At 44.4% G+C, this 26,758-nt stretch overlaps 1 protein-coding gene across 1 annotated transcript in view; it reads left to right on the top strand.

Annotated features, from left to right (window-relative positions):
* DTNB (dystrobrevin beta) overlaps positions 1–26,758 on the top strand; it is a 346,393-nt gene that overhangs the window by 7,851 nt on the left and 311,784 nt on the right. The window contains exon 2 of the mRNA XM_065400623.1: positions 8,017–8,084. Within this exon, the coding sequence (XP_065256695.1) occupies positions 8,017–8,084 (68 nt within the window). The remainder of the gene's footprint in view (positions 1–8,016; positions 8,085–26,758) is intronic.

Below are 26,758 nucleotides of genomic sequence, written 5' to 3'. Positions count from 1 at the left end.
TTAAATAAAATTGATTTAAGTCATGATTAAAATCACTAGTCAGGAAGACTTGATTTAATCATGGATTTCTACATAAAAGTACATTCTTGTTGGTTGTTATAACATATTCTTCACAGCTCAGAGATAGATACAGGTTTCATTTTTAGAAGGTACACACTATACATTTTTAAAGTGATTTATTTTGAAAACTTTTCAGATTAGTTTTACAGCTATATCAGAAAATGAATGTTTGTTTGATTATTTCATTTACCAAAGGTAATTGAAGCAGGTATTTATGAAGTCATTGGGAGGTGAACTATCTCCAATTCAACAGGTTAATCATTAATTTTTGGAGGATTTTCTTGTCATGCTGTATTGGTGATGTTTTTCTCCTAGACAGACATTTAAATTGTTTTATTTAACTAAAACAACGACGTTATGTATTCTGGATTTTTTTTCTTCAACAGCAAACATAATATTTTAACAAAACAAGCATATGAATTTTTGAATTTAGTTAAACATTCAAGTTTTTTAAAATCAGGCTTGTTTTTGTTAAAATTGTTTTTAACTAAAATAGTTAAATGAAATATTAAAATTTTTTTTTTTAAATCGACTATGTCAGCCAGGTCAACATGAGAAACTTAGAATATTGGCTTCTGCAGCTAACGCAGTCGTCTTCACCTTCATTTTCCTGTTTGTTCATAATCTGGAAAAGAAAAACAAGCTTTCCTGCTTTTTCAGGTCCCAAACAATTTCTCAATTTGGAATGAATTAGTCCAAAGGAAGAAAATATTCTTTCTACACCGGCAGAAGAAGCTACTTCTGTTAAGTGAGATTATCACTTCAACGGTCTCTGAATCTAAGTGCTTAGGTGACTTCCACTGGTGTAACTTTCTTTAAAACATCATCAGCAAACATATATTTCTTGAATGGTTCTTATTCCCAAACTGGGTGTCTCTTCCTGCCAGCTGCCATTATAGGTTTTTCCTTCTAGTGAGAGAATGGTATAGTAGATCTCAAATCAATGAAGGCTACACTCAGAAAGACCTCAAGACTTCTGGAATATGCTGCAGTTTCACTTTTGTTTCTACTGCCTGTCCCTGTCTTCTCACATTTATCTCCAGACTACTTCTCCTTGTCCAGATCTATTCCACCCCCAACAATCTTCTATTAATTGAACTTTTTGAAACTTTGCACTTTTAGAGAGAGGTATGGGATTGACTCGGTTTACACAAATTTGCAGAGGGACAATAGTGTTGAGGTCTGTTATTTCTCACCTCTATATATTATTTATTTATTTTAAAACATTTTTGCTGTTAACAAGCATGTTATCTCTGGAGACACAAATCCACAGTGTCTCCAGAGATAACATGCAAAACTAAGCATCTCTGATGGTATCTTCTAGACTGAGGACTGCGTCCCAGTGGGTAGATAGAAATATTAACCTAAATAATCTATACAGAAGCCCCTGGATCCCCGTAAGTTTGGGTCCCTAATCCATGAACTATTGGAACTCATTTACAAAACTTTTCTTAAACATTACATGAATATATTGTCTCATACTATAGAATTAGAATTTATAATCCCTATTCCATGATGAGATATCTTTGAGCTGTAATATCTTTATCTTTAGATAGGTTTTTTCCTCAAGCATTTTATCAAAAAAATCCAATTTAAATAAAAAAAATCATTGATTTTTATCCACCCTGCCTCCACCCCAAGCCCTTTCCTCATCCCAGTTCCAATCTTCTCTATCTTGGCTTCCAGTCCTCATTCCTGCCTTGGGCTCCTCATCCAATTTCTCTCAGTATGCTCCTCCTCCATCCCACTGCCACATCCTAATCTCGTTTCCCTCCAGGATCATTGTCCCAGTCTACTCATTCCACCCTTTCCCAGGCCCAGCTCCTGTCTCCTCTGCATTCCAGATGAGCTGCTTCCTCCTCCGTGCTGCCTGGGTGAACTAAAGCCTCTAAACAAAATGGCTTGTAAGACTTTTTTTTAATATGGGTGTGATAAATGAAGAGGGGGGAAGCTCCCTTTTATGAACACCCAGCCAGCCAGTAGCTATAAAATCCCTCTGAGTAGCTGTTCTCTAATTGCTCTACCTGTAAAGGGTTAAAAAGTCTCACTGCTATGCATAGGTAAAAGGAAGTGAGTGGACACCTGGCCAAAAGAGCCAATCGGAAGGCTAGAACTTTTTAAAATTGAAAAACAACTCCACTTTTGTCTCTCTGAGGTTGTTCTCCCGCAGAGAAGAGACAGTGCAGTTATGCTGTAAGAGGCTTGGGGCCAGGTATGAAAAATCCTCAGTATTCTACCTAGAAACTACTACACCTCTACCCCGATATAATGCGATCCGATATAACACGAATTCGGATATAATGCGGTAAAGCAGTGCTCTGGGGGGGCGGGGCTGCGCACTCTGGTGGATCAAAGCAAGTTCGATATAACGCGGTTTCACCTATAACGCGGTAAGATTTTTGGCTCCCGAGGACAGCGTTATATCGAGGTAGAGGTGTAATTTGAACTCCAGGTATGTAAGTGGATCAGGAAATGTCTAGGAAGACACAATTAGGTTTATCTCTTTTTATTTCTTTATGGCTGTGGACTCCTCTGTGCTAACCCAAGTGCTTTTGATTTGCTTGCAACCTTTAAGCTGGACCTCATGAAAGCTATTCTTGATGCTTAATCCTTGTAGTTGGGTTTTTTTAAATCTAGCAAAAGCCGAAGTTCCCAGATGTATTTTCTTTTTTTTTAATTAATAAAATTTACCTTTTTAAAGAACAGAATTGAATTTTTGTGTCTTAAGAGGTTTGTGCCTATGTTGTTTAATTAGCTGGTGGCAACAGCTAATTTCCTTTGTTTTTCTTTCTCAACTCTTCCCCCGAGGGGTGGTGAAAGGGCTTGAGGGTACCCCACAGGAAGGAATTCCCAAGTGCGCCTTCCTGGGCTCTCAAAGGGGTTCTGCACTTAGGTGGTGGCAGCTTCTACCAACCCAAGGTCAGAGAGAAGCTGTAACCTTGGGAGTTTAATACAAGCCTGGAGTGGCCAGTATTAATTTTTAGAATCCTTGCGGGCACCCATCTTCTGCACTTGAAGTGCCAGAGTGGGGAATTAGCCTTGACCTGGTGGCAGAGCGGTGGGATCATTTTGAACCAGAGGCACAGACCTCAGGATTTTAAAAGGACACATTTTTCCTTTTGGCAGCCTGCAAAGCCAGGGAGGGTTTTTTTCTACTTTCATTTCTTTGCTGCCTGAAGGGGAACAGGCACACAGAGGGTTCAGCCTGAAAAGCCAGGGAGTCCAACAAGCAGTTTATTTTTTCCCCCTAGCTTCAGGGCAACGAAATAGCTAGGCTAGAGTAGGGCAGCCCTGTGCATGAGGTTGCGGTCGGGCACCGAAAACCTAGAGCAACCAGTCTTCCCAAAGCGGCACGCCATGAAGAAGGCAGACCCAGATCAAGCCCAGACATCCAGCTCCATGACAGAAATGCAGGGAGGGGATGGGGGACCGGAGATTTCCCTGGAGGGTCAGCCCACCCCAACTCAAGATCCAGGTGCCAAGATGTAGGGATGCCCTTAACCCAGACCGAGTTCTAACTGCAGAAGACAGGAATTTCTTCCTACAGATGAAGTGCTTGGAAGTGGAGGCGAAGCGCTTGGAGGCGGAGACAGAGCTGAAGCGCTTAGAGCTGGAAAGGGCTAAGCTGGGTCAGCAAGGTAGCCCTAACTGTCCTCCTCCAGGTACTGCTCCCCATTCCAAGAAATTCCCCACGTACAAGGTAGGCGGTGATACAGAGGCCTTCTTAGAAAATTTTGAAAGGGCTTGCCTTGGGTACAAGATCCCTCCAGACCAGTATATGGTGGAGCTGAGGCCACAACTCAGTGGACCCTTAGCAGAGGTGGCAGCATGTGAAGGCCAACTGCCCCAAGAGCACCAGTCGATTGCAACTCATCACCCTCGGATCCCACCGAGAGCCTTCAGGCCCAGATGTCTCGCAAATACCCCCAGAGCGAAGGGAAACTGTGAGTGTGGGCGGGAGGAAGATTACAGGGTGTAGAGACCCTGGAGCACAGGTGTCAGCTATCCACCAATCCCTGGTGGACTGCAAATTCATCAACCTAGAGGCCCAAGTGACAGTGCAACCCTTTAAGGCCAACTCTTTTAACTTGCCTATAGCCAAGTTGCCTGTCTAGTACAAGGGCTGGTCAGTATATGACAATTATCCCATTCCCATGCTGCTGGGAGAAGACTTAGCCAACCATGTGAGGCTAACAAAAAGGGTGGGGATGGTCACCCGCAGCCAGACTAAACCAGCCTCCGCACCTAACTTCATTCCAGAGCCTCCTACAAGGACCCAGTCTGGATCCCCTGATACCGCAGGCCCAGGGACTGAGCCAGAGGTGGTGGAACCAGACCCCAGACCAGAGTCTATGGCAGTGGTTGTAGATCCAGTTCCTGGGACCCAGCCAGAACCAGCCCAAGGATCAGAACTGGCGGAGCAGTCAGCACCAGAGCCTGTGTTTGCAACCCCACCAGAGTCAGGGGAGCCAGCACCAAAGGGCGCCACAGAGCCTGCACCTGCAGCAGCAGCTAAACCGGCGCAAGAAGCTCAACCGGAGCCTGAAATACAACTGGAGAGCCCCCACTCTGTTGCTGGACTTCTGCCTGCATTTCTTTTTACTGCTGCAGCTCGTTCCCTTGTTGAGGTTTTGTTTTTATCAGCGGGTGTTTTGGGCTTTAAATTTAAAGAATGTTAAGTGTATCCCCCCCTCTCTTGCAAAGTTCCCTTGCAAAATTCCCCTGTTAGCTGCTCCTGGTCGCTAGCTCCTCTGGTCGCTTCAATCTGATGAAATTCAGTAAAGCCAAGTACAAAGTACTACACTCAAGGAGGAAAAATCAAATGCACAGCCACAAAATGGGGAATAACTGGCTAGGCAATACTCCTGATCTGGAGATTATAGTGGATCACATATTGAGTGAGGGTCAATAATGTGATGCAGTTGCGCAAAAAGGATAATATTCTGGCATGTATTAACAGAAGTGTCGTATATAAGACAGGAGAGGTAATTTTCCTGCTCTCCCCGGCACAGATGAGGTCTCTGTTGGATGTTGTTTCCAGTTCACTTTTAGGAAAGATGTGGAGAGAGTCCAGAGAAGAGCAACAACAATTATGCAGTATGCTGCTGCTGTTTCTGAAAGACTGTTGAACTTGTCATCAGAAAACTGGACAATTTACATGCACGGCTTGATGGTTCTGAGTTAAAAGATTTCTTAAATATGTGTATAAATGTGGAGATTAAAGAAATATGAGCCATGTACTTTGTGTGTGTATGGTTTGTATTATCAATGGGTAATTAAATTGGTTCGGGATCCTTCAAGATGCAGTGTCATATAATGCAAGGTCCTTTCCAGAAAATAAATATTAACAGGTAGTGGAAGAAGCTGCCAAGGGAAGCTGTAGAAAGTCTAACACTGAATGAATTTAGTGCCAAGACTATATACTTATTCATTTTTTATTATGCCTTATAAGCGTAATGAAATCAGTCCTGCCATGTTGCATGACAGTGAACTAGATCTCTAATTTAAGAAGTTCCTTTCAATCAAAATGATTCTAATATCATGAAGTAATTTAATCTGCTACTTTCGCTTAATAACAATAAAGCCCTAAAGCATCTTCAATACTTTTATATTTAAGTAGTTGATGAATATTGTGTTAACATTTGCCTATATGAAATCTTTGGTTTTATATCAACATCAAGCTGAGTCACTTACACTTGCTCTTCTTTAGGGTTGTATAATACTGTAATCATGGTCAGTAAGAGATGTTAAATGGAATTCATAGATTTTTAAATCCAGAAGGGACCATTGTGATCATCTAGTCAGACCAACTGTATAGAACAGGCCATAGAACTTCCCAAAAATAATTCCTAAAGCATATCTTGATTTCAATCTTGATTTCAAGTTGGAAACGTTTTTTTTTTAAATTTAAATATCGATGTAAATTGGTGCTTTCTTGCTTGCTTTGGTATTTTGGGAAATCTGAATGAGCAGAAGCAAAATCTCAATATATATATTTTCAATAATATTACTTTGTATCTTTAGGAGTTTTCCAATTTAGATCACTTTTGCCATTCTGAATAGGCTAATAATTTTAATATGGCACCGAAAAGCGTGAAAGGCCTTTCAAAAATATAAGATAACTCTCTGTTCCAAAGAATACTAGATTAAAAATATGTATTTTCTAGGGCTGTTGATTAATCGTGGTTAACTCAAAAAAAAATAATCACGATTAATCAGTTTTAATTGCACTTTTAAACAATAGAATACCAATTGAAATTTATTAAATATTTTGAATGTTTTTCTACATTTTCATATATATTGTGTTCTGTGTTATAATTGAAATCAAAGTATATATTTTTGATTATAAATATTTGCACTGTAAAAATGATAAATAGTATTTTTTCAATTCACCTCATACAAGTACAGTAGTACAATCTTTGTTGTGAAAGTGCAACTTACAAATGTAGGGGTGTTTTTGTTATATAACTGCACTCAAAAACAAAATGATGCAAAAATTCAGAGCCTACAAGTCCACTCAGTCCTACTTCTTGTTCAGCCAATTGCTAAGACAAACAAGTTTGTTTACATTTACAGGAGAATGCAGCCCTCTTCTTCTTTATAGTGTCACCAGAAAGTGAGAACAGGCATTTGCATGGCACTTTTGTAGTCAGCATTGCAAGGTATATACATGCCAGATATGCTAAACATTCGTATGCCCCTTCATGCTTTGGCCACCATTCCAGAGGACATACTTCCATGCTGATGACGCTCGTTTAAAAAAAAAAAAAGCATTAATTACATTTGTGACTGAACTCCTTGAGGGAGAATTCTATGTCCCCTGCTCTATTTTACCTGCATTCTGCCATATATTTCATGTTATAGAAGTCTCGGATGATGACCCAGCACATGTTGTTCATTTTAGGAACACTTTCACTGCAGATTTGAAAAATCGCAAAGATTGGTACCAATGTGAGATTTCTAAAGATAGCTACAGCACTTGACCCAAGGTTTAAGAATCTGAAGTCCCTTCCAAAATCTGAGAGAGAGGAGGTGAGGAGCATGCTTTCAAAAGTCTTAAAAGAGCAATACTCCAATATGGAAACTACAGAACCTGAACCACCAAAAAAGAAAATCAACCTTCTGCTAGTGGCATCTGACTCAGATAATGAAAATGAACATGCGTCAGTCCGCACTTCTTTGGATTGTTATCAAGCAGAACCCGTCATGAGCATGGACGCGTGTCCCCTGGAATGGTGGTTGAAGTATGAAGGGACATATGAATCTTTAGTGCATTTGGCACATAAATATCTTGCGACACCGGCTTCAACAGTGCCATGAGAACGCCTGTCCTCACTTTCAGGTGACATTCTAAACAGGAAGCGGGCAGCATTATCTCCTGCAAATATAAACAAACTTGTTTGTCTGAGCGATTGGCTGAACAAGAAGTAGAACTGAGTAGACTTGTAGGCTCTGAAGTTTTACAGTGTTTTGGTTTTGAGTGCAGTTATATAAGACAAAAACCCCTACATTTGTAAGTTGCACTTTCATGATAAAGAGATTGCATTACAGTACTTGTATTAGGTGAATTGAAAAATGATTTCTTTTATCATTTTTACAGTGCAAATACTTGTAATCAAAAATAAATATAAAGTGAGCACTGTACACTTTATATTTTGTGTTGTAATTGAAATCAATACATTTGAAAATGTAGAAAACATCCAAAATATTTAAATGGTATTCTATTGTTTAACAGTGCGATTAATCGCAATTAAGTTTTGTAATTGCTTGACAGTAGTATTTTCTTTTTTGCGGATTTTGCCTGTTACTTTGTATTCACCTGTTGTTTGACTAGATTTGACAAGAACAGATCAAAATCTTTCACTTGATGAAGAAAATAAACTTTGTTTGCAGTATGTTGGTTTTGTACTAGGAGAATTGGTAGCATTAACACTGTTTTAACTTTTTTGTCTGTAGAATGATTGAGGAGAGCGGGAAGAGGAGAAGGACAATGGCAGAGAAGAGACAGCTATTCATGGAAATGAGTAAGTCACAGTGTTGCAGATAAATCATCATTAATGTATTTGTAACAGGGTGGCTCATTGCTGGAGTGTGTGGGGCTGGCCAACCCTGATTACTGAAGAGGCATGCCTATGTTGGATAAGGTAATTCCCTATAAAGGGCAGAAGATGGCTGCAGTGAAGAGGGAAGATTAGGCAACTGCAGGAAGTAAGAGAGGCTTCTGCAGGGAAGGCCCTAATATGCAGGGGTTTTGGAAGTTGCCAGGGTGTGGCTGCCAGAAGGATGTCAGACTGGGGCAGAGGGAAGAGTGTCATGTGGACCATGAGGATTGCTTGAACCACTTCTGTTATTAAACCAGCCCTGTGTGGGGATGCTGTTAGCCACATGAAATGCTGCATTGAGTTCTTAAGGGGCCTGAAAGAGTGAGGTTAACAGAGGTGGAGTACCTACAAAATATGTGGCCACAAGGATGTACTCAGTAAATAGTAACTCCACTACAGCGTTTTTAAAGAAACTACAACAATGTAACCATACCTTTTTTCACTCCAAAGAGAGAGTGGATTTATGGAACACTATACATTTATAATTTCAGTACTTGCAACCTTAGTGTTAGCAGTTTCTAAGGGAAACATTCAAGTTTAACACTCAAGTTTAACTCAGCCAGAGTTAAAGTTCTTATGTATCCCTAGTTCTTCCTCCTTTTTACATATGTTTATGGTATTCTTTAATTTACACGATCACATACTATTTTCTTCGAGTGCTTGCTCATGTCCATTTCATATTAGGTGTGTGTGCTTGCCACATGCACCGGTGCCGGAAGTTTTTCCCTCAACAGTATCCGTAGGTCACTGGCTCTGGCGCCCCCTGGAGCGGTGCATACATGCTGCGGTATAAGGGGTGCCGCCGGCTCCCCCCCCCCCCCCCCCAGTTCCTTCTTGCCACCAGTGACGGTGCTGGAACATCTGCTGCTTCGGCTAGCGTTGTCTCGTTCTCTGTTCGTATGAACTCTGTAGCACTTGTAGTATAGTTGTAGGTAGTTGTTGTTACAGTTAGTTACCCTTAGTAGTAGTTCTTGAAGTTCTTGTAGTCCCGAATGGGACTGAGCCGGGGGACGGCGCATGCCCTGGTCCCAGGCTTTAAGCCCTGCAATCGGTGCAAATAGCCTATGCCCGTCAGTGATTGACATACCAGCTGCCTAAGGTGCTTAGGCGAGTAGCACATAAGCGACAAGTATTGTATCTGCAAGTCCTTCAAACCTAGGACAAAGGAGGAGCGTGATATCCTAATGGAGTCACCACTCACTCTAGTACCGGAACAGCAGTCCAACTCTGCACCAAGCACCGTGGCCTCCGTGTGCAGTGCTCCGCGGGCGCTGTCCATGAGCCGGCACCAGTCTCCCTCCACAGCTCTGGTCAAGAAGCCAAAAAAGACTGGGGGAAGATCTATTTCCTGCAAGGGAAAGGAGAGGGCTGGGGGCGAGCCAAGACCTGGGCTGGGCAGCTCAACGCCTCCTTCAGGAAGTCAGGCCCCAGTTCAAGTCAAGCGGTGCAGCCCATCCCATATTTTGCCTGTGACTCCAGATAGCGGTGCAGGCCCTGGCCAGCTTCAGGTGCTGTCAATGCCCGAAGCCCTTCAAACAGCTCAGGAGATCCTGACGCTCCCGATGCCACCCATACTGGTTCCAGTGGTACCCCGGTCTCAGGGAGAACCTGTGTTGGGACCTATGCGTCTGTCCCTGACTCAGCGGCACGGTTCCTCATCGAGAGGGACGTCCTGCCATTGCTCGACCGCCTGAAGCCGTCACGCCTCAGTACTAGAGAGGCAGGCTCAGCGGAGTCCTCTTTGGTCCCTGCACTGGGGGTACCAATCGAGGGACTCAAGGCATTCCTCGCTGGTGGATTGGCACTGACCCTCTGAGGCACATGCCACCTGGCAAGAACTCCGGGACCAGCCCCGACCGTCTCCCACTGCTCGGGCCCGATCGGAGATCAGAGACTGCTGATCGCCGGGCTGTCATTGCCCATCTCCAAGAAGGACATCACTCTACTTAGGAAGATCCAACAACCAGCCCATAGTAGCTCCCGGTCCTGTTTTACATCCCGGTACTGGTCGAGTAGCGTGAGGTGTGGATCGCTGGGTGTTCGCCGCAGATCTGCCGAATGCCATCAGTCCCTGAGACCCCGACCAAGACGCCCATTTTGCTCAGATAGATCGGCTTCTTGACGCAGCAACCGGCACCAGTCAGACGAGCTACCGCTCCGCCCAATCCTGGTCGCCCGGTACTTATGGCTCCAGCATGGAGCAAGGTTCCCTGACTGTGGGACAAATCCCAGTACCTGAGGTGCTGCCTACATCATCAGCACCGAATTCTGTCCTGTGGCCCCAAGTGCAGTGGCTGGCGCCATGGTACCCGTGGAACCCTTGGGGTTCACCCAACCTTCCCAGGCTGCCCGATCAGTGTCAGGAGCCTCGGAGGCCAGCAGCCTCGATATCATGTTCCCCTCCAGTGCTCGAGGCTTCCAGGGGTAAGACCCCACAGGTGCAGGAGGACCTAGGGGAGCAAGCTGCTGGACCACCAATAGACGTGGAGGTTCCTGCGGCATTGGCATCATCCTCAGCCTCGTTTGGTGATGACATCACAGGGCACCCTCACCCAGTTTCTCAGGATGAAGCCAAAGTGCACCAGGAACTTTTGAAGAGGGTCACTTCCAATTCCTCTGCCTGAAGCCCCAGGTTAGAAGAGCCCTCGGACTCTCTATTTGACGGCCTCTGTTCCTCGGCTCCTGCTAGGGTGGCTCTATCCCCTCATAAAGGGGTGTCCAAAATCACTAATGCCCTGTGACAGACCCCATCTTCCCTGGCCTCATCTCTAAAAGGGCCGAATGCAAGTACTTTGTGCCAACCAAGGGGCATGAGTACTTGTACTCCCACCCAGCCCCTAATTCCCTTGTGATTGAGGTGGTTAACCACAAGGAAAGGCAAGAACAACCTGCCCCTCCCCCAAAATAAAGACTTGTGGAGACTGGATCTCTTTGGATGTAAGGTTTATTCGTCTTCCAGCCTTCAGCTGAGAGTGGCCAACCACCAAACCCTCCTTGGCTGATATGACTTCAATATGTGGCAAAACATGGCCAAGTTCAAAGAGTTGCTCCCTGAGGCTTCCAAGGAGTTCCGAGCGATCCTTGATGAGGGCACGACCGTGGTGGCCCTCCAGGCGGCGTCGGATGCTGCTGCTGCCCGCACCATGGCTTTCACTATCTCCATGCGGCGAGCCTCCTGGCTGCTCCTCTCTGGATTGTCCACCTAGGCCCAGCAGTCAATGCAGGACTTGCCCTTTGACGAATGAGCCCTATTTGCAGAGCAAACGGACAGCAAGTTGCGTGGCCTCAAGGACTTTTGCACCACCCTGAAAACCCTGGGTCTCTACATCCCAGCCCCGCTGCATAAGCAATTCAAACCGCAGCAGCCTCAGGGCCAGGGGAGCCAGCCTCAGCAGGACCAGCCCCACAAACAAGCCAAGGGCTACAAGCACCGCCCAAGCCACTTGCCTCCGCCCTCTGCCCAGTAATGAGCAAGGGGCCAAATGGTTGTTTTGAGGGTGCACCCGTGGGCAACCTACCAGACTATTCCCCGGATCCATCTTTTCCAGTGTTCTCCAACCACCTTCCCCTTTTCCTTCCTGCTTGGACAGCTATAACTTCGGACTGCTGAGTCCTCAGCATGGTGGAGCAGGGTTATACTCTCCAGTTCCTTTCTACCCCCCCCTTCCCACCTACCTTCCCTTCTTCTGATCAATGCAACATTGGCCCAATCTGAAGGGGCACTGTTCCTTGCCTGCTGCTTCCTCTAAAACTGGTCTTAGTCTGATAGTTACACTCATGATTTTTCCTAGTACTTGACAGTAAGCTCACACCTCTCTAATTATTTGGATTGGCAGGATCACTTTTCTTTACAATTTAGCCAATCAGTCATCTGATACCTTCTTTTGCTCCCATACCTTCTTGTATTTTTTTTTCTAATACTTTGATAGCATTTTTCCTGCTGGCTTTTAGCAGCACAGCTGTTATGTTGTCTATTCCCATCTTTGAACTGCCTTAGATTTTTCTATTTCTTCTTTTGGTGGTGGTTCAGTACAGATATCCCATTCTGTCTTACAAGCTGCCATGTTGATACAGCATGTGTAGAATGCTTGCATCTGAGCAAATGGCAGGGTTCAGCACTTTGTCACAATGCTTCTACCATACTTCCAGCACCTCTTTGGCATTTGAAGTCAATTCTCCAGTAGCCTTTTTTATTGGTAGCATCGTTGGCCTGATTGTGTTTCCATAAAATTTAACCTCTTGTATACCGTTTCGATATCTTGTTTTCTTGACACCTTCTCTAGATGTTGAGCCTCTTCTTTCCAAACCTTTGCTTATCCAGTCTTTGTGAGTTCTTCATTGCTTTGCGTAATGCTTTCACGTCTTCCACTTTCTCAGCAGTTGGCTTGTTTACATCTTTTTCTTGGACTTCAATTTAGTTTTAATCTTTGCCATTAGTAGTTCATGATCACTGCCACCCTTTGCAGTTTGAGACTCTAATATTGAATAGTGACCATCTATGCCTTTTTACTGATACTATGGTCAGTCTGGTTTTTGGTTTTACCATCTGGTGAGTTCCGTGTAACCTTGTACATCTCTTTGTAAGGAAACCAAGTACCCCCAATAATAAGATTGTGCTTCCCAGCAAATTCTTAACCTTTCCCAGTTATCATTTGCCATCCCGATGCCATGTGGTTGAACACTACTTGTTTGCTTACCATATCCATTACCAGCCTTTGCATTCATATTTCCCATTATCAGAATTATATTGTGATCAAGAATCTCATCTACAGAGCTATCAGCTATTGAGAAAATTGTCCCCTTCTTTTTCTTTGGCTTCTGTTGGGGGGGGATAGCTCAGTGGTTTGAGCATTGGCCTGCTAAACCCAGGGTTGTGAGTTCAATCCTTGAGGTGGCCATTTACAGAACTGGGGTAAAAATCTATCTGGGGATTGGTCCTCCTCTGAGCAGGGGGTTGGACTAGATGACCTCCTGAGGTCCCTTCCAATCCTGATATTCTATTCTATGATTCTATAACAGCAGTCGCAGTTATGCATAGTTTATTTAGGCCATAGTCACCTTTCTGAGTGGATTGTCACAGGCCCCGGTTTCCAGCTGTTAATTCAAGTAACGGTTCTCGTCAACTTCTATAGTGACCCCATATCTATGCTTCTCTTATCTATGCTTACCGTTATCCAAAATCTGTGACCATTTCTGTTTGTTAGGCTAGGGATGAAATCAATATAAGTCAGCTTAGTGTGCTATACTGTTTCTATAACAAGTGAATTTTTGATGAAATGGCATGTTAGGCCAGTCCATGTTCTTCAGCTCATGGGAATACCAGATCATAATCTATTGGCCTTTTAAGAACAAGTATCAGTGGTTCCACCCTAGTCTGCTTGCCTTCCAAAGTTAATGAGCTTAGACAGCTTGGATTTGAAATCCAAGTCTTCCCTCTCCTACACAGACTTGCCACAAGAGGCTAAATGAGCGCTGTTTGCCCTGATTTGAAATCAGTTTTCCTTCTCCTAGTTACTCTTGTTTCCTTATTCCATAATATTCATTGTACCTTTTCTGGGGCCACCCCAATTCACCACCTGGGATGTATGCCTCTATGTTGTAGTATCCCAACATGAGGGGATTTGATTTGGAGGGAAGCATTATTAAAAGTAGCAAAATCATATGGTGTTCCAGGTAAGATAATTGCAATTATAAAAGCTTTGTAAAAAGACTCCTGCAGTGCTGTGAGAATTGGTGGGAAATTAAACAATTGTTTCACGTCAAAGTTTGGTATAAGACAAGGGGGCATGGAATAGCCATCACTTTTCATCCTGTTCTTAAACTGGACATTAATACATTAGACAAGTTGGAGGGCATAACATTGGATGATCTAGAGTTAAGCTCCTTAGTGTGTATATAGATGACATATAACTGACAGACGTGTTTACTCTTTGCTACCTTGGAAAATTCCTGTAGTCAACTTGGACTTGCAACTATTTTGTCTTCTTGGCATTTATTGTATCTTGGAAAAGGGATAATAGATGAAGTTTTGAAGTGTAGCCCCTGGGAAGTCATAGAACAAGTAGAATCTTGTGTACCTAGGAAGCTTGATAAGTGCTCACGGAGGTGAGGTTAAAAGGAGATGTGCCTTAGCTGCAAGTGCTGCACAAAAATTAATGAAATAAAACATTAAATTTGGTACCAAGGTGAAAATTGATCAATGTGTTAACTATTATTCTATGATCTGGAAGCAGCTGCATTAAGGGAAACTGACATCAGAAGGATGGAGGCAGTCGAGATGAGTTCTTCAAAAAAACTAAAAGATTATGATCGTGGGGTCACTTTAGAAGACAAACCTGATAGGATGCCAAAGAAAACAATGCAAGCACAACCAAGGTCAGTTTGACCTGGAGGCCGACCACTGACTAGATGGTAGGACATAGAATGCAGGGATGTGGCCAGGCTGGATTTAATGGAGGAACAAGCCATTGACAGGAATGAATGGCAACGCTGTACTGCGCCTCATGTCTGCAAAGACGTTCTGGGTTGAGAAAAATGTAAAATAGTTTGCCAATATATCAAAGTCCCTAGGGGATTTCTTGGAATTACTGACTTTTATCCCTTTTTGCATTATTAAAAATCTCTGCTTGTGGGGTAGAAGTTTTTGTTCAGGGAGTGGACTTGGTGTGAATGTAATTCTAATGGCTCTCTGAAGATGTCCATATGGATCTCATCATAGGTATGCTTGTCCTTCAGGAATGTCCTTGGGGGTTGTGCATGTGCCCTTTGCCTTCTTGAGACTCTGTACAAGGGCATAAAGGGCTGAAGGTTCCCACAGTTCCCTCTTACTGCCTGTGGCAGCAAGGCAGAACCTGGTGAGTCTTAACCACTAGCTCTTAGCTATGGCTAAATCTTCTGACAAATCCTCTAAATATCTTCAGAACTCTTCTGATTACATTGTTCAACCACTTTGACCATCTGAACAGAGTACTAATAGCTGACCCCCACCCCCTTGGTGGACTGAACCTTCAGGCTTTGGGCCCTGTACATGCTATGATAGACAGCCTTAAAAATAGACACGAGTGCCTCTTATGTCCAGGGAGAATAGCACTTACTGAGCAGATGCTCAGTGTGCCTGAAATTCTCCACTATGATGCTGGAGTTGCACAATGTGAGGCTGAAATGCCACCTTCTGGAACAAATCATGAAGATCTCATCATCCTTGGATCCTAAGGATGAGCTCCATGATCCTGGTAGTGGCCAAGTCAGCTTCATCCAAAACCCTATAGAGCAGACAAGCAACACTGAAGACCAGCTGAGAGAAGATGGCACCTGGAAAGGACTTGGCATTGAAGATGACCCCAACATCAACAACTGGCAATCCAGTCACTCTCCAACTTTGAGTTAAACCTTTGTGGGTGCCAACTGTCACCTAGCAGGTCCAACAGGGCTTGAACTCTGCCAAAGTTCTCTTTCAGGAGCCTGTCTAAAAGCTATTCAGAAGTTTGAAAAGATGTCTTTACAGGTTGAGACAGATGGCTTGTACATTGCTGCAAAGTCTGTGGCCCCTATGGTGACAATGTGCAGAGTGTTGTCTTCAAGCATCAGGTATTCTGAGAGAGGTACAGGCCATGATTCTTAAATGGAGATATACCTATCTCATAGAACTGGAAGGGACCTTGAAAGGTCATCAAGTCCAGCCCCCTGCCTTCACAACAGGAGCAAGTACTATCTCTGACAGATTTTTGCTCCAGATCCCTAAATGGCCCCCTCAAGGATTGAACTTGCAACCCTGGATTTAGCAGGCTAATGCTCAAACCACTGAGTTATCCCTCCCCCCCAGGACAGCCTGAAATACCAAGCCAAGAAAAGACTGAGGTAAAATAGAAATTGCCATGTTTGGCATGGACGCTGAGGAGCCAGAGTTGCAATCTGTGCTGGCAAGGACTTTTGCACAGCAGGCCACTCCTTCTCCCCGGTCCTTGATGGCATTCAGCGTATGGTGATTTATCTCTGGAAGATTTGCATTCAGTCCTTATCGGAGGACACTGAGCTCTGTCTGAAGCCTCTATTTTTCTCTTTGGAGTGACCCTTCTTTGCACCAGACTGACACCGGTTGCATGTGTAGTCCCAGCAGGCACTACTGTTAAAGAAATTCTGCCCTTATGTGCACGAGGCTTGTGCAAATCTACAGTGGGATCCACACTGACAGTAACCATAGTTACTTCAGGGTAAGTAACCATAATGTATAGTGGACAAGTTCCATCAAAGAGGGAAGGCTTTGCAGTATTTCCTGAAGTGGTCAGACTTCATTTAGATTAAATCTCAGGAAAAACTTCCTAACTGTAAGAACAGTAGGAAAATAGAACAGACTGCCTTGGGAGTGTGATGGGGTGACTGCCCCACACTCATCCTGCAGGGTTTAATGCAGGCCAGATGGGCAAGTTAGCCCACTAGGGAGCTGATTATGGAGGCTTCGCTGCACAGGAATAGGCAGGGCATATAAAGACCAGGAGCTGAAAGGAGAAGAGGCTGCTGGGAAAAGGAAGACACTCCCAGGAGAAAGGGAGGAGTGAGTGGAGACTGCAGACCTCAGTCACTCCCTGGGAAGAGGGAGGAGGCCTTAGGGAACTGTTAGGCCTAGGAAGAAAAGGGGAACCTGTAGTAGGAAGCAGCCATATTCCAGTTATGTCATATTCCCATAAAGCATTATGGGGTACAGCGTCACAGTGTTATAGATCGTACGATCAGGATATACCATCCCCTTTATCTCCCGACCACCTACTCTACCCACCCACCCCCGTCCCTCTTCAAGGGCCCTTCTCACAAGCTCCTGTTACGACAAGAAGTCCATCATCTTCTACAACTAGGTGCCATGGAATGAGTACCTTCGCAATACATGGGGAAGGGGTTCTACTCCTACTACTTCTTGACCCAGAAGAAGAATGGAGGATGGAGACCTATCTTGGATCTCAGGAAACTCAACAAGTTGATATGCACTCAAAAGTTCTAAATGGTGACGCTGGGCATGATACTTCCAGCGCTGCAAAAGGGGGACTGGTTTTCAGTCCTCAACTTCCAAGATGACCTCCAATATTTTCATATTACTATACACCCCGTTCACAGGAAATTCCTGCATTTCACATTAGGATACAAACACTTGCAGTAAAGAGTACTACCTTTTGGCCTATCGACCGAACCCAGAGTTTTCTCCATAAACCCTAGCGGTAGTAGCGGCACATCTACGCAAACGGGGAATAATGATTTTCTCCTACCTGGATGGTTGCCTTCTTAAAGTCCCAACTCAACAGGAAGCACTGGACTCAGTCCAGACGACGATCACACTATTCAGGGATCTAGGACTACAGATAAACAAATGAAAATCCACTTTAGTCCCTGTCCAACAACTGGACTTCATCGGGGTACATCTCGATGTCATAGAAGCCAAGCCATCCCTTCCACTGAACAGATTCACAACTCTGACAAACCTTATCTCAGAGGTCACGCTCTTCACCTGAATCCGGAGAAACTCCACCTACAAGTGTGGCTCCTATATGGTTCCATCATGGCGAACTAACCTGTTCGGAACAAGTTAAACACGTGTTACTAAATAGCAGGAAAGTGACCACGCGTAATACCTTCAAAAATGGAAGAGATTCTCCTCCTGGTGTCAAGAAAAACACTTGATGGCCTCCACAGCACCACCACCATTAGTGTTCGAATACCTGCTGGAGCTGAACCGCTCGGGTTTAGCAACGAGCTCAATCAAAGTCCATCTCGCAGCCATTACTGCATTCCATCATGAGATTGACGGGAACTCGATCTTTGCACACCCAATTACTGAACGCTTCCTCACGGGTCTCCAGAACATTTACCCAGAAGTTTGCCAACCTACCCCAACCTGTGATCTCAATCTGGTGTTGAAATGCCACACTGGACCACCATTTGAACTCTTAGTCACCTGTTCCCTGCTGCATTTATCCATGAAAGTGGTATTTCTGGTCACTATTACTTCCGCCAGATGGGTGAGTGAGATCGGGGCACCCATGTCTGATCCTCCCTACACAATATTCTTCAAAGACAAGGTCACGCTACACCACACCCAAAATTTCTACCGAAGGTAACATCATCCTTTCATATGAACCAACCAATCCATTTTCCATTAGCATTTTACCTGGAAAGGACCAAGCCTTTCCAGAAATGTCCTAGACTTTTCATTTCTACTACCAAGCCTTCAAAAGTCTGTGTAATATCTACTCAGAGATTGTCTAAATGGATCTCCACATTCATTCAACAGAGCTATCGTATTCGGAACACGGATCCTCCTAAGCACATCAGAACGCATTCCACGTGATCTTGTTTCTACCTTGATAGGGTCCCTTAACAATGTTCTGATATTAGAGATTTGTAGGGTGGCCACTTGGGCCTCTGTCCGCACAGCCCTGGAGTCTTGAGTGATTGCTCAAGACTCCAGGGCTGACACCAGAGTTGGCCTAACTGTACTTACCTATACGACTCAAATGAATCCGAAGTCCCTCCTGCCTTCTGAGGGGCACTGTTCTACAGTCACCTGAAGTGGAGCACCCATAGGGACAGCACTTGAATAAGAAGAGACGGTTACTCACCTTGTGCAGTAACTTAGGTTCTTTGAGATATGTCCCCCGGTGGATGCTCCAGTACCCACCTTCTTCCCCCCTACTTCGGAGTTCACCACTCGGACTCTGCGAGAGAGAAGGAACTGGAGGGCTCGGGTCGTGCGCCCGCTAGACGCCACACCAATGGCACCGCGAGATGCCTACTGTGCACGTGTGACCCACATGGACACTGTTACCATAAGTGTCCAATCAGTGCCAGGATGCACCGACACCTGAAGTAGAGCACCCACTGGGACACACATCTCGAAGAACCTCAGTCACTGCACAAGATTAGTAATCTTCTCTTGTCTTCCCCTTAGGTTTTGTACTTGTTTTCCACATACTGCATTCAGACTGAGATTTGTGCTAAGTTAGTGAAGTGCAACTGCATTGGTGGTCCATAGTTTGAAATGTAATCTCTAATGTAACTGGGATCTCTTCCATCTAGAAGAGGGGAAATTTTCAGTAACTATGGTTAAATCTTCCTAATACTGTTGAGATATAGTTAGAAGTCTTAATGGGATATAAAAACAAGCAGAAATCTACTAAAACTAAAAACCAAAACCAATCATAGCTGTCAAAAGAAACAGTACTCTGGTTCTCCCTCCTCATTACTGCCTATTTCACATTCAAATTTTGTGTTCTGTCATAAGCTAGACCTTTTCATCTGTTTGTGCAGTGCCTAGCAAAAGGGGTCTCCAATTCTGTCCAAATATAAATTATTATTATTTTATTTTATTATATACTTGCATCTACCACAACTTCTTAAAGGTTTATAATATTGCAAATAAGTAGGCTCTGTTCTCAACTTTTAGGGTTGTCATTTGTATCTAGACATTTCTTAAATAGAAGCAACTTCTGTTTTGGTGGTGGTGGTTTGGCCTTCCTGAGAAGGTGGGCTTTACATCCAGTACTGAAGGCAGACTAGAATCTGTTATGATCTCCCTTAGCATGGTGAGTTACAACCTAAGACCCAGCACCAAAAATGCTTTTTCTCCAGCTCGCAGTAGTCTCATCCTGTTTATTTATATTTACTGTGTCCTGATGACTGTACTGTTCTTATAATGTTCTGGATAGTGAAGCGGTTTGAGGCATTTCACTTTGCTCATTAATCTCATCTCTATTGGGGTGACTTTAAAAGTGTCAACTCTTGGAGGTCCTAAATATTAAAAGAGAGGGACTTGCCACAAAACAGTTGTCTTCTTCCAAATGAAGATGAGGTAAATGCAGGTATTTTAAAAAGTCTGTGAATAAAAGTATTTAGTTCAGTTCAGTGGCAGATTTAAGATCTGAGATCACATGAACCACCAGAGCTAGAATTGGATGCTGTATCACTGTAGCTTAGAATCCTACTTCTCTGATGGGAAGTATGAATGTTTATAGCCTTTGTGATTCACATGCTAGCTGATCTGAAAACTCTCACTGCTTCAGACCTATGTATGACCTATGCTGGTCTGAAGACCTGGATAGAATTTATAAATCTTCTCTTTTACCTAATCCATGTTTGGGAGAAGTGTGAGGGCATAGGGTTTTGAAATGTTAAAAGTAGTTGTAGCAGAGATGAGGTTAGTGGCCAGAGTACAGACTACAGATTGGCTCACTAGATCATAGAATCATAGAAACATAGAATATCAGGGTTGGAAGGGACCTCAGGGGCTGGTCTAGTCCAACCCCCTGCTCAAAGCAGGACCAATCCCCAACTAAATCATCCCAGCCAGGGCTTTGTCAAGCCGGGCCTTAAAAACCTCTAAGGAAGGAAATTCCACTACCTCCCTAGGTAACCCATTCCAGTGCTTCACCACCCTCCTAGTGAAAAAGTTTTTCCTAATATCCAACCTAAACCTCCCGCACTGCAACTTGAGACCATTGCTCCTTGTTCTGTCATCTGGTAACACTGAGAACAGTCTAGATCCATTCTCTTTGGAACCCCCTTTCAGGTAGTTGAAAGCAGCTATCAAATCCCCCCTCATTCTTCTCTTCTGCAGACTAAACAATCCCAGTTCCCTCAGCCTCTCCTCATAAGTCATGTGCTCCAGCCCCCTCATCATTTTTATTGCCTTCCGCTGGACTCTTTCCAATTTTTCCACATCCTTCCTGTAGTGTGGGGCCCAAAACTGGACACAGTACTCCAGATGAGGCCTCACCAATGCCGAATAGAGGGGAATGATCCCGTCCCTCGATCTGCTGGCAATGCCCCTACTTATACAGCCCAAAATGCCATTAGCCTTCTTGGCAACAAGGGCACACTGTCAACTCATATCCAGCTTCTCATCCACTGTAACCCCTAGATCCTTTTCTGCAGCACTGCTGCCTAGCCATTCGGTCCCTAGTCTGTAGCAGTGAATGGGATTCTTCCGTCCTAAGTGCAGGACTCTGCACTTGTCCTTGTTAAACCTCATCATATTTCTTTTGGCCCAATCCTCTAATTTGTCTAGGTCCCTCTGTATCCTATCCCTATCCTCCAGCGTATCTATCACTCCTCCCAGTTTAGTGTCATCTGCAAACTTGCTGAGGGTGCAGTCCACGCCATCCTCCAGATCATTAATGAAGATATTGAACAAAACCGGCCCCAGGACCAACCCTTGGGGCACACCGCCTGCCAACTAGACATGGAGCCATTGATCACTACCTGTTGAGCCCGACGATCTAGCCAGCTTTCTATCCAACTTATCCAGTCCATTCATCCAGCCCATACTTCTTTAACTTGCCAGCAAGAATACTGTGGGAGACCGTATCAAAAGCTTTGCTAAAGTCAAGGAATAACACGTCCACTGCTTTCCCCTCATCCACAGACCCAGTTATCTCGTCATAGAAGGCAATTAAGTTAGTCAGGCATGACTTGCCCTTGGTGAATCCTTGCTGACTGTTCCTGATCACTTTCCTCTCCTCTAAGTGCTTCAGAATTGATTCCTAGATATGACCCTTCAAATACACATTACTATAGCTGGAATCTGAATGAGACTATAGATACTGGAGAGAAGACATTGGGTCCAAGATATCATGGTTCCTGAGTAGACTGCCCTTCTGAAACTCTTTTCCAGTCCACAAAGTTCACACCTTCCAAGTGGCAGGCCTATGCCTCCACTCCTCTTTGGGGTGGGATCTCACAATCCAACCGCTATCTGGGTCTGTGAGTTACACCTCCCCGATTCCAACCCCTCCTAGCAGATCCAACTGAGCTTGGACCCTGCCAAAGTTCTCTGTTGGGAGCCTGTGGACAGTAACAATATGCAGTGACACAGAAGCAGTTTCTTCAAAACAAAGAGCTGGCCCCTTTAAGGGGAATCTGGACCCATAAGACATAAGTTAAGTCCAAAGCAGACTGTGAAGAGCTACAAAGTAATCTCACAAAACTGGGTGACTGGGTCTGAAAATGGCAGATGAAATTCAATGTTGATAAATGCAAATTGGAAAACATAATCCCAACTATACATATAAAATGATGGGGTCTGAATTAGCTGTTACCACCCAAGAAAGAGATCTTGGAGTCATTGTGGTTAGTTCTCTGAAAACATCCACTCAATGTGTAGCGGCAGTCAAAAAAGCTAACAATGTTGGGAATCATAAGGAAAGGGATAGATAATAAGACAGAAAATATCATATTGCCTCTATATAAATCCATGGTACGCCCACATCTTGAATACTACGTGCAGATTTGGTCGCCCCATCTCAAAAAAGATATATTGGAATTGGAAAAGGTTCAGAAAAGGGCAAGAAAAATGATTAGGGGTATAGAATGGCTGCCATATGAGGAGAAATTAATAAGACGGACTTTTCAGCTTGGAAAAGAAAGATATAATATCATAGAATATCAGGGTTGGAAGGGACCTCAGGAGGTCATCTAGTCCAACCCCCTGCTCAAAGCAGGACCAATCCCCAAATGGCCCCCTCAAAGATTGAACTCACAACCTTGGGTTTAGCAGGCCAGTGCTCAAACCACTGAGCTATGGATAGGAAGTGTTATTTACTCCTTCTGATAACACAAGAACTAGGGGTCACCAAATGAAATTAATATGCAGCAGGTTTAAAACAAGCAAAAGGAAGTATTTCTTCACACAACACACAAACAACCTCTGGAACTCTTTGCCAGAGGATGTTGTGAAGGCCAGGACTATACCAGGGTTCAAAAAAGATCGTAGATAAGTTCATGGAGGATAAGTCCATCAATGGCTATTAGCCAGGATGGGCAGGGATGGTGTCCCTATCCTCTGTTTGCCAGAAGCTGGGAATAGGCGACAGGGGATTGATCACTTGATGATTACCTGTTCTATTCATTCCCTCTGAAGCACTTGGCATTGGCCATTGTTGGAAGACAGGATACTGGGCTAGATGGACCATTGGTCTGACCCAGTGTGGCCATTCTTATGTTCTTATTCTTGAACCCTGAGGGCTGTGTACCTGTAGAGCCATGCAAGGCCACAAGGGAGTGTTGTCTGGGGCGGCCACCATTTACAGGACTACTGAGGAATGCAGTACTTGCAGCACTACACTAGGTCAACATTCCCAGTGACAGATACATAGAGCTTAGAGAAGTACATTTAAAAATAACAAAAACTACTCTTGGCATCCCCCTCATGGGGGGGGGGGGGCGCGAAAGTAGCCCCTTGCTTATGTCCTCACCCCCCTCCAGGCCCTCCGCTCAGGGCAGTGGAGGGACCTACGCTCCCCACAGCTGCCCATGCAGCTCTTCCTGATCCTACTCTGGCCGGAGGGTGGGGACTCGGAGCTGTAGCCCAGCCATGATAAGAGCTGCGTGGGCAGCTGTGGGGACATGTGGTGGACTCTCCACCTGCCCCAGTGCTGGGGGCCCACCAAGAGCAGCCCCTAATTCATGTTGAGGGTCCATGGCTCCCTACAGCTGCCTGTATGGCTCTTACCATGACTGGACTGCAGCTCCAGGGTCATTCCCCGCCCCTCTCCAACCGGAGCCATGTTGGGGAGAGCCGCACGGGCAGCTGTGGGGAGCCAATGTAGGGTCATGGACCCTCCACCTCCACCTGACCTGGGCCGGGCGGGGAGCCCAGGGGGCAGGGACATGGGCTGGGGGTTGCTCTCGGGCCATCCGTGGGCAGGTGGACGCTGGCCTGGCCGGGGGGGTGGGGCTTTGGGGGAAAGAGGAAGGGGAAGGGGGTGGTGTCTGCCATGGCTAAAAGTGCCCCCCCCTACCCCCCTGGTTCCGGCGCCCGTGCTTCTGGGCACCAAGTTATAGCTATTTTGCTGCAGACCCTGGCTCTCAAGTCAGTTTGTCTGTGTCAGGATCACTGCATGCTGACTCTCTCCCTCTGTCAGCTTCCAACTGAGCTGACCACTCTCCCCCCTTCTTTCCCTCCTCTTTTCTATCAAGGGCACCTTTCTGACCCCTCCGGGTTTTTTGATCTGAACCCTAGGCTTGGGAAGGGATAAAACATCTTAATTTGCCAGGCAGGCTGTTTCTTCTCTCAATTGATGGCCCAGCCATTGTTGTCTTAATTCTTTTGAAGTGGGTACTGAGAAGCTGTATTGTCTCACTCTGCCTGGGTTCCTTATCAACCCCTCTACAGTCTCCTTGGTTTAACTCTGCATTTGGTCAGGAAGCAATATCCGACTGAACAGGAAATAGTCATATGTAATATTCCTAAGAAAGTACATTTTCCCAGTTTTTCATGAAAGAAATATGGTCTTAATATTTTAACGCATTGGATTACCGAAAAAAATATTCTAGACAGTTTTCCTCAAGTCTTACACTTTTTAGTTTGCCTTCAAGTGGTTGTGCACTTATACATTCTGCAGTTGGTGGGTCTGCCCAGTGCACTTGAGTGAGAGGCTTTGGGTAGCAGTACTGTTGGAGTAGTTGCATGTGCCATATGTGTCTTCGTGCTTGCAGTTGATGGCATGAAGGGCGGGGCCGCTATGACTCCCTCGCAATTCCTTCTTACTGCCTGTGATGAGAATCAGAGCTCCCTGTGTCTCTTGGAGATCTAGTTTCTTTCTAGCTAGCTAGTGTGGTTAAATTCTTATTGTAAATAGTTCATTAGTGTTAGCTTAGCGGTAGTTTATCCCTTAGAAGGATCTCTTATTTTAATGTCTTCCTGGAGTTTACACTGCTGTAAATATGCAGAAGTGTCCAGGCTTTAAACTGCAGGGCTCCTGCAGAGATACGTTGCCTTCTAGCAATAGGCATTCAGTTTGTTTCTTTTGTTTAGGCAAAGGACAAATGTTCAATTTGCAGGTCCTTATCTCTAACTAAGAAGTCCAGAGAACTCCTGTTGGAAAGGTGATTCAGCCCTACTCTGATTCTGTTTACTGCTTCTTGATAGAGCTTCAGAGCGGTAGCCGTGTTAGTCTGTATTAGCAAAAACAACAAGGAGTCCTTGTGGCATCTTAGAGACTAACAAATTTATTTGGGCATAAGCTTTTGTGGGCTAAAGGTGGGTACCTTGTTTTTTTTTCACATCCCAGGGTGGTCATGTTTCTCAAAGATCTTATCAGAATTTACCCACTTATTTGGGATCCAGTTCTGCCTTGGATCTCAATGTTCTCCTGTTGTGGTTTATGGGCCCCCCTTTTGAGCCAATGGATTCTTGCTCTCTCTTTCACCTATTGGCGAAAATAGTGATTCTTTGGTGATGATAATATCTGTCAGGAGAGTTTGAGTTGCAGACTCTTATGGCGGACCCACCTGACATGATTCTCCACAAGGACAAAGTCTCTTTGAGGCTGCGTTCAAAGTGATTTTTCCTCCTGAAACATCATTCACACAATCATGGGGAGAGACTTCATTCTCTGGATGTTTGCAGAGCTCTGTCCTTTTATATCAGTAGTATGAGACAATTTGGAGCATGACCTATGCAAAAGAATGAAAGGGAAGGCAGCTCTGCTCAATGAATCTCAGTGGATTTCATTTTGTATAAGGACCTGTTATGATTTATCTAACAACTCCTGTGAGAGAGAAACTAAATGAATTCTTTGCATCGGTCTTCACTGTTGAGTATATGAGGGAGATTCCCAAACCTGAGCCATTCTTTTTGGGTGACAGATCTGAGGAACTGTCCCAAATTGAGGTGTCATTAGAGGAGATTTTGGAACAAATTGATAAACTCAACAGTAATAAGTCTCTAGCACCTGATGGTATTCACCCAAGAGTTCTGAAGGAACTCAAATGTGAAATTGCAGGACTACTAACGGTCATCTGTAAACTAACATTTAAATCCGCTTCTGTACCAAATGACTGGAGGATAGCTAATGTGATGCCAATTTTTAAAAAGGGCTCCAGAGGTGACCCTGACAACTACAGGTCAGTAAGCCTCACTTCAGTACCGGGCAAATTGGTTGAAACTATCGTAAAGAACAAAATTGTCAGACACATAGATGAACATAATTTGTTGGGAAATAGTCAACATGGTTTTCGTAAAGGGAAATCATGCCTCACCAATCTACTAGAATTCTTTGAGGGGGTCAACAAGCATGCGGACAAAGGAGATCCAGTGGATATAGTGTATTTAGATTTTCAGAAAGCCTTTGACAAGGTCCCTCACCAAAGGCTCTTAAGCAAAATAAGCAGTCATGGGATAAGAGGGAAGGTTCTCTCATGGATTGGTAACTGGTTAAAAGACAGGAAACAAAGGGTAGGAATAAATGGTCAGTTTCCAGAATGGAGAGAGGTAAATAGTGGTGTCCCCCAGGGATCTGTACTGGGCCCAGTCCTATTTAACATATTCATAAACGATCTGGAAAAAGGGATAAACAGTGAGGTGGCAAAATCTGCAGATGGTACAAAACTACTCAAGATAGTTAAGTCCCAGGCAGACTGCGAAGAGCTACAAAAGGATCTCACAAAACTGGGCGACTGGGTAACAAAATAGCAGATGAAATTTAATGTTGATAAATGCAAAGTAATGCACATTGGAAAACATAATCACAGCTATACATATAAAATGATGGGGTCTAAATTAGCTGTTACATCTCAAGAAAGAGATCTTGGAGTCATTGTGGATAGTTCTCTGA

The sequence above is a fragment of the Emys orbicularis genome, chromosome 3 (assembly GCF_028017835.1).
Source record: "Emys orbicularis isolate rEmyOrb1 chromosome 3, rEmyOrb1.hap1, whole genome shotgun sequence".
Classification (NCBI taxonomy): Eukaryota; Metazoa; Chordata; order Testudines; family Emydidae; genus Emys; species Emys orbicularis.
Note: the sequence above shows the minus strand (reverse complement) of the source record. Positions and strands in the feature narration are given on the sequence as shown.